Source organism: Anopheles maculipalpis, chromosome 3RL (genome assembly GCF_943734695.1).
Source record: "Anopheles maculipalpis chromosome 3RL, idAnoMacuDA_375_x, whole genome shotgun sequence".
Lineage (NCBI taxonomy): Eukaryota > Metazoa > Arthropoda > Insecta > Diptera > Culicidae > Anopheles > Anopheles maculipalpis.
In genome coordinates this window covers 73,045,507-73,060,071 of record NC_064872.1, presented here as the reverse complement: position 1 = coordinate 73,060,071, position 14,565 = coordinate 73,045,507, and the positions used below count along the sequence as shown (strand labels likewise).

At 41.7% G+C, this 14,565-nt stretch overlaps 4 protein-coding genes across 11 annotated transcripts in view; 3 read left to right on the top strand and 1 right to left on the bottom strand.

Annotated features, from left to right (window-relative positions):
• Positions 1–14,565, top strand: part of LOC126561524 (basic proline-rich protein-like) — a 360,034-nt gene that overhangs the window by 113,318 nt on the left and 232,151 nt on the right. The gene's annotated exons all lie outside the window — the stretch shown is intronic.
• LOC126563429 (transmembrane protein 258) overlaps positions 1–14,565 on the top strand; it is a 497,437-nt gene that overhangs the window by 415,201 nt on the left and 67,671 nt on the right. The window lies entirely within an intron of this gene.
• The window catches only part of LOC126562245 (protein henna), a 754,155-nt gene that overhangs the window by 703,388 nt on the left and 36,202 nt on the right, over positions 1–14,565 (top strand). For 4 of the 6 annotated variants that reach the window (XM_050218693.1, XM_050218699.1, XM_050218697.1 and 1 more), the window contains one exon: positions 8,641–8,654. The exons of 1 other annotated variant lie outside the window; for it this stretch is intronic. The gene's annotated coding sequence lies outside the window, so the exon portion shown is untranslated. Of the gene's footprint in view, positions 1–7,544; positions 7,557–8,640; positions 8,655–14,565 lie in introns of those variants that run through there. One more of the 6 variants, XM_050218694.1, reaches the window with a different exon arrangement.
• Positions 4,344–14,565, bottom strand: part of LOC126563496 (protein phosphatase 1 regulatory subunit 12A) — a 62,784-nt gene continuing 52,562 nt past the window's right edge. For both annotated transcript variants that reach the window (XM_050220140.1, XM_050220141.1), the window contains 4 exons: positions 6,555–6,688; positions 6,393–6,483; positions 6,224–6,313; positions 4,344–4,478 (listed from right to left, as the gene is read on the bottom strand). In XM_050220140.1, coding sequence (XP_050076097.1) covers positions 4,344–4,478; positions 6,224–6,313; positions 6,393–6,483; positions 6,555–6,688 — 450 coding nt within the window. The remainder of the gene's footprint in view (positions 4,479–6,223; positions 6,314–6,392; positions 6,484–6,554; positions 6,689–14,565) is intronic.

Here is a 14,565-nt window from a genome sequence, read left to right as displayed (position 1 = left end):
CTCTCGCCCTTAATAAATGGCGTGTATGTGTGTGTGTGTTTTTAAAAAATTGCGCATAATAATTACGAGAATGTAATAGAAAAAAAAGAAAAACAAAATGCGAGATCAAGTAACAGTTAACAAATAATAAAAACAAAACACACACATGTATAAGAATAGAATGATGAAATGCAATTAGATCAGAGCAGCCCGCCAGTACATCAACCGTGTGTAAAAGGAAAGTATAAGTGAATAAAATAATGAGGAAAAACAAATACCTTTCTGTTTGTGTGTGTGTGTTTATGTTTCGATTCGATTCGTTTGAGGATTTTCCCCGTGCACTGCGATTGCTTCATTTTCCTCTTTTCATACGTTTACTCACAATACATATTCATTACTTCGCCTGTATTCCTTTCTGCTACTGTTTATTTTCCTTTTAGGTGTGGATCTCTCTTACTAAACTGAACTGAAGGAACGGCAGTATGTTAAACCTTTTTTCTTCCCCTCAAATAAAGTTTGCACACCGTGCACGCATATAAAGACAACATATAAAAGGGATATGAGAAATACCTAATCCTTATGTGTGTTTTGCTCTCTCCCACTTTTTGCCTCTGGAGCCTGTGGCACATTCGAGAGTCTTCTCACTGGCATTTAAACTAACGCACACACACACATATTCCAATTCCGACGTCCGATAGTTAAAAGTGGGCATAATACAAGTAAGGTAGTAAAAACATAATATTCAAATGAAAAAAATTAACTTATTAATTTGTGGAGAGGAAAATAACAAACTGTTCGTAGGACACGATCGGACGGTTTGACAAGGATGAAAAGGAATTTACATTTACCGCACACACCACACCTAACAAAAAACATGCAGCAATACACTAGTAAAGCAAAAAACAAAAAACAACTGGGATCTTCCATTTCTGCCTAACCTAAAACACCTCTTTTAACGACTGCCACGCGTCTACCACGGCCTTTTCTGCTACGAATATCTTCACGTGAATTATTCCTTCCTTTTTTTTGTTTGTTTTTAACTAACTTTGAAATCTCTCTTTCCCTTATGTCCATTTTCAGTTTCGCATTCATCCTAACTAATTTTTATCTACACGGCCGCGCTTTCTCTCTATCGCTGCACAAACTGGGCGAAGGACTCCCAGTATCGCCTTTTCTGCCCACCAACATCTACTATCCTTTTTCGCTAAGCACTAGTCAACAGCCGTGTGCAATTATGCACGTGCACAATGCAAAAATTTCAAATGTGTGTTCTTTGTGTGTGTGTTTGTGTGTGAAGATTTGTGTCGGCTTTCCGTATTTTAGTATAAAGAAAAAAGAGCGCAAGAGATCAGCAATTCGTATCCGATCAACACGATCACATACACGCACACACGCACGTGCGCACGCACATACACAACAAAAACACCTTCTCCTTTCTGGCCGATCCCGTTTGCAGATGATTTATCGCTTGGGACACACTATTATATATGGACGCTCCTTCTTGTGCATATATATATTACTCGGTGGACAGAAATTATTTAGCTTGTTTTGTGTGTAGAAGAGGGAAGGAAGGAAAAACAGGGGAAAGAAAGCATGAGCAGCTTAGCTTCTTAGCCTTCAGTATTGTCTTCTTTTCTACCAGAATCGCATTGACTTGTGGTAGCACGCTTCATGCTGACGGTGATGATGATGATGATGAAGATGATGATGAGGGAAGTGTGAATTAGCGGCTGCCGAAACGGGCCGTACAAGTGTCTTCACACTCTCCTATCTACTCAGCTTGCTGATCACACGAATAAGGGCACCGTTTTCATCCTTAAGTCGTTGGTTTTCCGTTCTGAGCGCTTCCAATAGCTGGTTTCACACCCGGGGCCAAATCCAAACAGAGTATTGATGAAAAGAGGAATAAAAGGGATAAATATCGAATTAGTAATAGAAAGTAGAATTGCAAAAAAAATAATCGAATAAGTAATAGACAATAAACGTGGTAGAACAAACAAAACAACACACTTTACTTTTTTCTCAGTTATTATTAAAACAGCACAGCTAACAGCAATATAGAAACAGTGTTTAGTAGCTTGATAGAGCAATAGATTGAGGAGTTGTTTGTAGAAAAGTAGTGAAAAATATTTGCAAAAAAAAATACACTCACACAACACGAAACGATGCAAATAGAATATATGAACAAATTTGCTTCCAAAGCAAAACATAGGCAAGAAGTAATTAGACGGATAGAGAAACTGTGTTTAACATTTCTATATTAACTAGCCAAAGCAAGTGTGTATATGAATGCACAATAGTGTGTACGTGTTGGGTTGTGTGTGTGTGTGTGTGTGTGTGTGTGTGTGTGTGTGTGTGTGTTTTATATGATCTCAATATGTTGACAACGACACATCCAAAGAGAAGTTTTTCTTTTAATTTATACAACAAAAAATTTGTAAACTCCAAATAGTAAAGAGCACGTAAAGTAGAACAGCAACAGTACAAAAAGGAAAACAACAGCATCTATTACGGGAACAAAAAGGGGCAGAAGAAGATACAGACGAATAGACGACGACATGGTAAAAAAAAAACATCGAACTTGTGTGAATAATATTATGGTGAGATTTTGAAAGTGTCACTAACCAAATAAGTGCATTAGAGGGTGTGAAGAAAGAAGAAATCTTACAGCTAAACATACGAAAATTAAAAAACAACATTCAGCAAGTCAGTAGTGAGTGAAAGTGAACTTCAGCAAATGAGAATATATGCACAATGAAGGTATGATATAGTTTGTGAAAGATAAGTAGCGTACAACACAACAACGACGGTAACACATTTTACACAGGCGGCAGCTTTTTCTCCCTCTTTCTCTCTTCTAGACACCGGTGTTAGTAGCTTCGGAAAACAGAAACAGAACACATTGGTGCTACTACGTGTGGCCGAAGGTAGAAAACGAACAAAAAAATTGGTGGAAAAACACGAACAAATACACGCAACACGAGTGTGAAGGATCAGTTGTATATAAACCAAAGCAAATTGGAAACAAAAAATTCCACGACTCATAAAGAGACCATAAAATGGTGGGGAGTAAAGAGGTGCAAAGTAGTAGTAATGGTAGTAGTAAAGAGTAGTAAAGGTGATACAGCAAATATGAAAGAAACACGAACATCACACAGAAAAATCGTTACAAAGTTAACAAAATACACGCACGCAAAGAAGTAGAAGAAGGCTGGTGCACTGCTCGCGTGTGTGCGCACTAAGGATGGGATCAACACTTTCAACAGTCATACCCTCTGTGGAAGGATCTCTCTCTCTCTCTCTGTGTACCGTTTATTGAAATGGTGATTGCTATGCTGCGACAGAGTAACACAATCTCTCGTCGGGGTCGGTTCGTGGAGAAGGATATTCCAATCCCAAATCGGTGATCGGTGAAGGATTGTTGTTGGTGATTGGTGGTGGTGGTGATGTTGGTAGTGATGATGGGTTCGTTCCTGCTTTTTTTTTGTGGTGGTCTTAGTGGTGGTAGTGGTGAAAGTAGAGATATGAAGCAGTAGAAGTAAGGACCGAAAGGTGAAAGGGACACGCACGACGCGGCGCAACATGGCGGACACAGAACTCACAACAGAAAAGAAGAAAACGATTTCGGGCGATTTCATTGCAACCCAATATGTGTGTTTCACGTGTATTACTGCTATAATTTTTAATTATCATTAATACGCAAAAACATGGGAAGAAAAACCTAAACGGACTCGAAAATGCTTCATTTTCGATAACAGTGACATAAATACGTTTGTATATATAATATTGTACGCCTAATTCGAACGCATAAATCTAGCTCTGCTTTTTTGTTTGTTTTGGTTTTTAGTGTGAGAAGATTTTGAGTAACTGTGAGTTTGTGTTTTGTTGGTGATGATTTTACAATCGGTAACAAAGTTCGCATTTACTATATCGAGCCAGCGTATCACGGCGATGGATAGTATAAAGTTGTGTGTGTGTGTTTGTATATATGTTCTATATAAGATACGATTTTTTTCGTATAGTTGAATTGTTATTTGCTCTAAATGGTCTTGGTTGGTTTTCTCTAGGTTGAGGGTTTAGTTTATAGTTTTGATTCCTCATTGAACTGTTTTACAGTGGGCTTTCTCCTGTGTGAAATGTTCTTCCTGATCTTGACACTTTCTGGTACAATTTCGATGCAACATTGTCGATGATTTTCGTTGGCATTTCGCTAGCTAACTTGCGTGCTAGAGAATCTTTATCTACACACTGTTTTTTTCCCCCCACATTTTTATCCCACCCATTATTTGGCACAAATGTTTTCCAAAGCTGTGCCCACAAAAATTTGATCATCCTCAAAGAAATTAGGCTAAAGATCGCTACTATTATTGCTTGTTGGCAGCGGTGGCCGTGGCATGCACTTGGTTCTGTGCCGAGGTGGTCAGCTTCGATACGACGCGCGTCAGGGCACGGTTTTCAGCCCGCAGCCGTTCGTTTTCGGTTTTATACTTTTGTAGCAGCTACATAATCCCACCCCCCCGATAGAGGGTATGTATGAGGATGGATGTACAGAGAAACATAACGGCGGGACAAGATTTTAAAATTTTAGTCATATACATAAATGAAAAAACCCCCGCGTGCAAATTAGATCACGAAATTGTGGTTCATCGAAGATCAAGAAAAACGAGTGTTGGAGAGAGAGACAGTGAGTGAGAGAAAGAAGAAAATAAAAGAGAGAAAGAGAAAAGAGACAGAGAAAAAACAGATCATGAAACAACCTGGGTAGATACCGAGGACGTTAATACAGTATATGAACGGTGTTAAGTCTTACGATGCACTTCCGATTGTTTGATGCTGAAATTTGGGTTTTTTTTTCATATCCCATAAGTATGAAATTTACGCATATAAAAAGGTATAAAACAAAAACTTTTAAAACGGAAGACAAACACAGAATACAAAAGAAATAAAAACACAGTAGGACAATAGGATGACAAAACGTGTAAATGAAGTAAGACGCCATTAAGAAATGAACAAGGAACTGGTACAGAAACGAGTTAAATGATATGAAAAGACAAAAAAACACAAGACAAAAATTGAATAAAGTGTGGATTGCGTTGTGCGTATGTGTTGTTTATTTATGTTGGGGGTAAGGGCGTTTTTGTTAGAAAGTGTAAGCCGCGCTGCTTCAATGAACTTTACCCTCGAGACCGGCTGGAAAGTTTGACATTAACTTTTATATGCTTTTTTTTTAAATCCAGACATGTAATTTTGTATTAATTTTGAAGATCTTTTACTACACCGAATAACACACACACACACACTTTTTCACAAAGCTAAACATAATTTTGTTCACAGGACGTTTAACAAATCGGACACAATGACCTTAACAAATACGATTACCAACATCTTTCCAGCGCATCTGATTCGTTTTTGCTGTAGGCACAAGTTAATGCTTGCGAATGGAGAATTGATTAGCAAACGGGGGGAAAAAAAAGAAAACAGAACTGCGCCTCTGTTAGAATCTGCACAGTGTTAGGTTGTTCGCGGAGGCCATTGCTGTTGGACTGAACCGCACAGAACATGGAGAACTAGAGACCCCACTAGATATTTGTGTTAGTGACTCATGTGAATATGTTAATTAAATAGAAAAAACTAAAAATGAATAGTTGTTGTTGTTTTCATTGTAGTTGCTGTTGTTATGTTCATGTGAGTAGTGATGTAGTAACTGCTTACATGTTTCTCATGTTTTGAAATGTGTTTCGAAACGAAGTTGAAACAATATATGCTTATTGTGTTAGTGTACTGCTTTTGCAAAAGCGCAAAAGAAACGAAAACGGAAATCATGAACGGATATTGTTAATTACAACAGAAAGTTGATTTAAACAAATGAAACAAAAACGAAATAAGGCATGAAAATACGAAAACGATATGTTTGAGACGAACACGTGGTTTTGGAAAGTACTAAACAGTAGACACAAGAAAGAGCAAAAATAAAAGAAACATGAAAGTTCAACAACGAAAATTTAGAAAAACGAAACACAAAAGAAATAACGAAGTATAGAAAATAGAAAACGAAAGAATTTGCCACTGCTTGCAAGAAGGGTTTGGGCAACACAAAAAAATGATGAAAACAAAACCGAAGAAACAGACAATAAAGTAGAACCCGTTCGTCTCGTAATGGAAGAAACAGAAAGAGAGTCAAGTTAAGGAAAACCAGAGATGGGTGTAGGATACAACAAATAAAACACGTTCTAGTCCACTTTACCTTCAACTCCTCCTCCATCTCGGACATCTTTCGCTCCATGGCGCGCCGTTCGCGCTTCTCCAACTCCGACAGTGAGTTGTTTTTGGTGGTCTAAAAATGGACATTTAGATGTATTAGTATTGATAAATCCAGGTGAGAACATCAAGCGCAGAAAGAAAGGTTGGTTTACCGCTGTAGTAAATCGATCAAGTGCCGCCTTAAGCGTTACCACCTCTTCATCCTTCTTTCGTAGAGCCATCTTAAGCTTATCATTATCGGCCCTAAAAGATAGTATAAAATAAAAAGGTTAGGAAAAAAGGCATCCAACTTTATTCTGATTCTAGATAGTTACTTTTCCTGTTCATAGAGAGCTTTGTAGTCGATACAGTCGCCACCATTTTCCCGTGTGGAATCCTGCGGCTGGTTTGCCGTGTCCAACTCGGACGCCGTCGAACCAACGCGAGATCGACCACGTTCCGAGCCAGTCTAAGAGATGCAAGATTAAAGGTATAAGATTATTAATTGATCAGCATTTGTGATAGAAAAACATCTTTAAAAATATGAAATTAAAACTGAGCAAACTATTATGGGGAAAAGATTGAGCTGGGGAAACGGTAGCTCACCCAACAAATAAATTCTTACTTCATATCCTTCACTCTGAATTGAGGCGGTACTGTACGATCGCGACAGTGAACTGTTCGACGGATAGCTGGACATAGCCGCCGCACTACTGGCAGCCTGTGATGCGCGCGTCCTGCTACGGCTTCGGCGCTCATGATCTCGCAACGATTGACTTCGCCCAACGCCGGTACTGTGATGGTGTGATCCCGCATGCAGGCTGCTCCCGTACGATGGTGTGTAGCTGTTGTTTAGGCTCGTATTCGATCCCGACAGTCCGTTGCTGGACAGATGATGATGACGCTTAAGTCCCGATAAACTGAGGCTCGCTGTCGTGATGCCATTGTCGTAGCTTGTGTAAGGACTGACATAACGATCCTTGTACGAAGATCCCGACGTTCCGGCCGATGTTGTGTAGCTGCTGCTGCTGTTCGCTCCATACCGATCCTTGTCCTTGTAGGGAGATTTGTAGGCAAGACTGGAGCTACTGCCACCGTACGAATCACGCCGGGATAGGTTCGAGTAGTCGAAGTAGGTACCACCACCGTTGGTACTGCTACCTCCATTGCCTAGTAAGGAGCGACTGGAAGGACTGCTGGTTGATACAGACGTTCCGTACGGAGATGAAGATGCGCTGTAGCTACTTGTTGCTAGTGGACTGCCACTACTACCGTAAGAGCTGCCGCTAATACCGGACGGCCCCGTGTACGTGCGTCCAGCATAGCTAGAGGCCAATGAGGATGCTCCAGAAACACCGTTCACGGATGATGGTGTGATCGTGCGTGTTAAAGATGATGCTCGCCGCGTTACAATCGGCTGAACCGTACGTGATCGTGAACGAAATGACATCGTGGTAGAAATCTGCTTCCTCCTTAAGAGGCGTTAAGAGCTCGTTAACAGAGAAGACTCTTGTTAATAACTTCACCCGGAAATAAGCAACAGTTCAAAATAAAAACAGAATAAATGGTAGAGAATATATCGCTAGTGCACAACAATTTTCCATTTGCGTCACGCCTGTTACGGCACGTGGGAGAAATACAAGACCGTCGTGAGTTATTGTTGTTTGAAGCGTCAAAAAACGTAGCGATTCTTCCCAAGCTTGCCAAGCTCGACTGTGCCCGATGTGCCCGGTGCAAAACAAAACAAAACAAACAAAAAAAATCCACTAAATTCACCAAACCAGAAGGTGGATGATCATCAGCTCTCAACCGCAATGACCGCATCACTCTTCTCGGTCATATTCTTGCCCATTTCCCGGACTGATCACTGACCGACACAGTACAAACCCACGGGAGGGATCTGGGATTTTAAATATAGCGGTCGGAAGAAGAACCTTTCCCTGCTTCTATTTTTTTACTTCTTTGCCTCCTGTGCCGGAGGTCATTCTTACAACACGGAGCGAGAGCACTTTTCTCCAACAAAAACACACACCTTCTGCTGCCACCCCGGAAGGGTGGGTGGATGGTGATCGTCAGTGTAGCAGCTAGTGGAGATGGTTATTCTTTCACACTCTCTGTTGTGTTCAGCGTCCTCCGGCCTTTGGTGTTCACCTTCCTTCACCGGACACACCAGATTCGGTGCTATATTTAGCAACGGTATGGCCGACGACGGCCGGATCCGCCGCCCAACCCGATCGATCTCTCAAACGACCCTTCCAATGACTTCCTTTTCTTTACACCAACCAACGCACATGTGTGACGGTCCGCTGCTTCCTTCGGCCCATTTCCATGAAAAATCCTCCACTTCGTCCACGATCGTCCAACGGATGGCGTAAAAGTGAAATTGACATTTTACGACGCATCGGTGAACGGACGGTGAAGGGAGAGGCCATACACAGTAGCTAAGTAATGTCGTTTGGTGAGGAAAGTTTTGCCCCGAAATGATCAGTCAACACAAACAGTACCTCAGTCGCCGTTGCACATGCGGAAGCGGAACTTAGAAAGGAATGCATCCAAAAATGCATCGGATTGCAGTTGAATTGTTTGACGTACGGGTTGTCCATAAATAAACGGAGTCATTTGAATGTAGGGCTCTCCCATGTGCTTTACGGGTGAGTTCTTCCTCAAGGATTTTAGTTGCATTTGGAACATTTCAAGCTTTTCTTTGATTGCATAAATATGTATTTATGCTTGACGAGATGACATCATTTACCAGCTCTGAGATCACCAACCTGCATCGATTTTCAAACGAAACGTGAGCTTAGCTAAGCGTTTCTAGTCCAAACAGACGCCATTGCCGCACCAGCTGTGTTAGCAGACAAATTTTCGGTAATTTGATTATTCTTTTACCAAAGTCCGACAGATGTCGTCATGAAAAACGATCTGCAAACGTATATGACGCCTTGCGACGAGATGACATAGTGCGGGCGAAAAGGTTTTGGTTTCCAATAATGCTAAAATTAGTCATGGAATCATCAGCACCCATATGTTTGAACCTGGTGCTAGCTAGGATGAGTTTGAAAACAACAAACAATTACCGTATAAACGGTTTTGAAACGGGCTTTCAACACATCCAACGTCATTCACACTGAGCGAATTACGGAAAATTGAATATGAACCTTCCAAACGTCCATTTTAAATTAAAACCAATTTTCCTTTATAAAAATCCGTCCCCGTAGACAGCAAAGATGGAGGGAGAAACAAACAAATGCATGCAGAGCACACATTCCACGTTCCATATTTCCCTGTCATCTCGTGTGGTCGTTTCCCATGGGACGCAAAACAAATGGCTGACGGTAAAAAGATTGATGGCAATACAAGAGGATAGTGAATAGTTGGAAAGCAAATGGAATCACTTAAAAGTTGACAAATTGACCAAGCACGTGGGTTGCCAAAACAGCCATTTTAAATGTGAGCATAGTGGTCAACGAAAAGCGGAACAGATTCTCAAAATTTGCAACTGGTGTTGCCTTAAGGTTGTGTCTTGCTTTGCGCTTCGCCTAAGCCGTTCAAATCCACTTGTTTGTAAACAGAGTCCACCACATCACACACACACTACAGAATTCAAGTTTTTTTTTTCTGAAGCAAAGATTCGAAAACCCGACCAAACATAAATCAACCTCATATCGCCGGAGGGATCAACTAAAGGATGCGTATCACACACTTTTATGGGCTTATAATCGCGAGAGCGAGAAAAACGCACATACCTAATGCTACGTTATGCCACATTCTTAGACGTTTAACTAATCAACACCCGAATCGTTCGATTCTTTGATCCACCTTCGATCGGGGGAACGTTAGTGTAAATATTTATCCTTTCAAACATCACATCTGCTAACCTTCAGGTCTTGAATTGGAAACGGAAAACCCCCCTAGTGGCCGCCAGTGTTGGTGCAGGTGAAGGTGATGAAAGGATTTTCTTTCAAAACAGTTTTACACTTTCCTTCACCATTGAGTAGAGAGATAGCTCTATAGAACTTGAGCGATAGTGAAAACCTTCTGTTCTGTTGCAATTTCATCTTTACGACAAAGGTTCATTACAGCACGCTTATCTCGCACCACGATAGAACGCCAATCAGCTGCCTGATTTGCTGCTGCTACTACTTCTCCAGTGCGAGCCGAGGTGTCTTGCCTTTTTCGGGTTGGATATATGGAATGTATAAACAACGATGTGTGGTGGAGATCACGATCGTGATGATATCTCGCTCGCTTGATGTGGTGTGTCTTGCAGCAGCCGATGCAACACACAATTCGCACGTTTCGTTCGTATCAATTCACCATATATGGACAAAGATGAAAAAAAACTCCATCACATTTGCCGTTGACCCACAAGCGAGATACGATTCGCATGCTTTTTTTTTCGCGCCACACACCAAACTCGTCCAGACTTCATGGGAAAGGTCAGACTTTATTTTGCTTTAATTGCTTCAAACAACAGCAAAAACACTGAACGATCTTTTGTACTTTTACCAACGATCCTCGCTAAACGCAAAAGGGTAGAATATCCACCGCATTCCTCGACTCACTTGATCAAGATACAGCGACGCACCGTAACGACAGATGTTAACGCGCGCGTATTATGGTTGCGATTAGTACCGTCGATAACAGCTCGTAGCGTTTGGCTCAATCTGCAGCGTGACAGTAGCTGCGAATGCAAGAAACGACCGGCAACTACTGGTTTCTTGATCCAACCGGGTAGAGCGCACAGTAAGTGTGTAACAAACACGGTCGCGGAGAGAAAAACGCATAAAGAGAGCGAGAATCTTACCCCGAGATCCGTGAGCACACGATCACTCACTCATTTCTAGGGGCAAGCGAGAGACTGAGGACTCTCGTTCTCAGTATATGAGTGTACTTATACTGTAGCGTTTTAGTAGGACGTTCTCTGGATATAGACACTCCAAACAAGGATTATAGCTCAGTGGGATCACTCACTGAATGATAGTGATCTAGTGACGATCGAAAGTGTGTGTTACTTATGCACAAGCCGCTTCAATCAATTTTTTTTGGGAAGCGAAACAAGATGAAAAGATAATAAATGTCACATGTTTTTAATTTCCTAGCCACATATATCTTAATTCAGTTTGTCATTAACAGTACCCATGATGTACTTATTAATGAAAACTGACAAAATCGCATGAGGTTTAGATCAGGGACGTGTAATTAGCAACGGAATGATGGTAATCCTTTTTATATAGAAATCCACACATTAACACCTGTGATGACCTCGACCGCAAAAAGGGTCACGTTTACGTCGTGCTGTCCTCTCGTTTAGCCTCCCAAAGAACACACACACACACACCTTCACTAACCTTCGCACATCTCATCATCATCAATCTCGTCCCAGCTGATCCTGGGACGCGCCCGCATCTCCAAAGTTCTACCCCTGCACGAGGTCGCGAGCATTCCATTAATTGCTTTTAAATTCGAAAAACGGACGGAGAGAGTGCGGTGTTCGTCAACGGTCAGTTTCCGACGTGACCGGCGGTTCCTGTTGTGTTTTACCTTTTTTCCCCCGCTCGAGAGGGTGTCATAGTTTACAAAACATTAAACATGTGCCGACACCCCCGTCTTCCGTCCGCAAAAAAATGAAGTCAAGGTTAGACGAGAGGGAAAAGTAGATGTCTACGAGTGTCTGTCTAAATAGTGCTGCACTTTGAACGTGTGGAGGTCGAGAGTTTTTTTTTTTTCGCTGTCAGCTCACAACTTTTCCCAGCATCCCTTGGGTGCGGGTGACGCGTAGCAAAGCATTCAACGACAGGATTATCGACAGTGGCGTGTCGATTTTCTAGTTTTTGTGCATACAGAGACACACCGAACACGTCAAAAAATGGGTAATGATTGGGACAGAGTTATATGATAGACGTTGGGCGCGAGGCGTTGGAGCTGAGTGATGGGTCTGACGTTTCACACAAATTCGGCGGCCTATATGACGACGTTACGTCAGCAGCACACCAAGGACATTGCCGTTGGTGTGTTAACAGTGGCAATCTGTGTTGTATTTCGAAGTTCGAAGGGTGAAAGATATAATCCTACCGAATACATAGAAACAGCGGCACAGTACGAGAAAATCCACTGCACAAATAAACATCACCCGGCAAGGGAATCGTTTTTACAAGGTGTTCTAGGAAAAACAACAAACACATACACACGCAGGCAAATTTTGCCATAATTTTTCTCGGACTCAAACACAACAACTTTTTCAGTATACATTTTCCAACTAAACGATAAAACGCAACGAATCGCTACACACAGATCAGAATGAGACGACGCGGAGTGCAGGAGGAGGGTAGATCCAACGAGGCAGTTGCAAGAATCTGGCTTCATTCTTCATCACACCTTGGACGAATCTTTCTCCTTCCTCCCTCTCTCTCCCTCTCTCTCTCTCTCTCTCCCTCTCTCTCTCTCTTTCTCTCTCTCTCTCTCTCTCAATAGGCTCAATGTCTGTGTATATTTATACAAGGTGGCCACCTCCCATCGCTCCAAGACAAAGGCGGGAACGAGGTGTGGTGTTGGTGTGTGTCGTTCTAGGATTAAATTTAGAAATGATGCACTAGGAACCTGACGAACCATTGGCTCCACTATATGCAGCAGTCACGGGGCTTTGCGGATGAAAACGAAACGATATATATCTATGCGTCGTTTCGTCTGTTGTGATGGGAAATTTGCAATTGCAGCTGTGCTGTTCGTGTTTTTCCTGGTTTGGGAGAGGAAAAACAAAATGCAAATGGCACACTGTTGATTGAAAGCGCTTCCATCAATCATTGGTCCGGGCCCGGGCCCTTGTGGATGCGATATTTACGATCCTCGAGTAAACAGTGTGTGCGTTAAGAGCGACGCGTTCGTTGGACTTAAACCAGCTAAGAGGAAAATGCATTTGAAAAAACGAAAGACACACAGAGAAAAACGATCCAAATGGTAATTTAATTGTGGGCTGTTTATCTCAATTATAGCTTTACCCAATTGAAGAGCTTTATTTTTGAAGTGGATTGTAAGGTTTTTTTATAGTAAAAAAAAAATCGTGGATAAGTGCCAACGTTTACGATAGGGAAAAGTATCTACTTTGGCGAAAAAGAAATGATCCAACAGGAATCACTTCACAGCTTAGTTCCGCAATGCTTCCACCGTTAAGCGGTTCGTAACGAAGGGAAATCGAGCGCGCGCGCGCACGCTCGCTCCCGTCACGGAACCAACAACAAGTGGTCTGCTTAATCTCACATGTAACGTACACCCCCAACACAAGACGCCGGCTACAAAGCCGATCGTCTTACATGGTCGATTTTGCACTAATCCCGACTCGAATCGGACCGTTCCTTCCTGCAGCTGCAGCCTGATATGTTGCTTGTGCGATTTTCACACATTGTTCACCGCGTCCCTATATTTAGCCTTTGCAGGTAAAGGAAATTAATCGGTACAGAAGCAGGAGCCAGGAATGCAACAACATTGCTGCCACTTGCGTGGAAAATCGATACAATGTATCTACCTCTTTTGAGGAAAGCACATGAGCGCGAGAGGTTGTGTGTGCGTTTTTTTTTTTTGCCAATTAAGCTTGTTTTGAAGAGAATGGTGCAGCTGAAGGTGAGCAAAAATGAAAAAGAAATATGTAAAGTACACCAACCACCATGCGTCTCCATCGCACACGTGGGGATCGATTTTCCTCCGCAGACAAGGTTGATTTCATCGTTAAGTCTATCACATGACCTTATTATTCGATCGAACGATCGATCGTTCCACAAGGTCAGGTGAGTTCAAGAGGGTTGTTTTGGGTATTTTTAATGCTACAGGAAAAATATTGTTTTTAACTTTAGTTTTATAATATAAGCTTGTAAGATTAAGAATAGCTTTTTTTCTTACGTTCACATAAAATAGCTAAACATAGATCTGTTGCACTCCTATTCATCTGCAAATCTAAACTAGGTCAAAAAATGTTCCACCATTTAAACCATTAAGATATTTTTCTTCATACACTTCTCGCTGCCATGTAACTTGTCCAGGCAGTCTTTTCAACTCATCAATCTTATCCCTCTTACTTCTTTCCTTGCCCTTCAGACACCGGCACTGTGTAATGTCATCCAAGTCGTGTTTCAGTAGTATGTCCTCAATATATCATAGCTCAACAATACCGTCCCGCAGTTTATCTTTTGCACGGAAAGCTACTTACGCATCCCAACCATTCAAAGTCGTCAACGATGAATAGCTAATGTCACACACCCCCTTAAAGCAATGTGTCAGGTCACGAGTTTTTTAACGTCAAAAACAGCAACGAATTGTTGATGAATACCCCGAACGAAGTAGCAAATGCTTTGT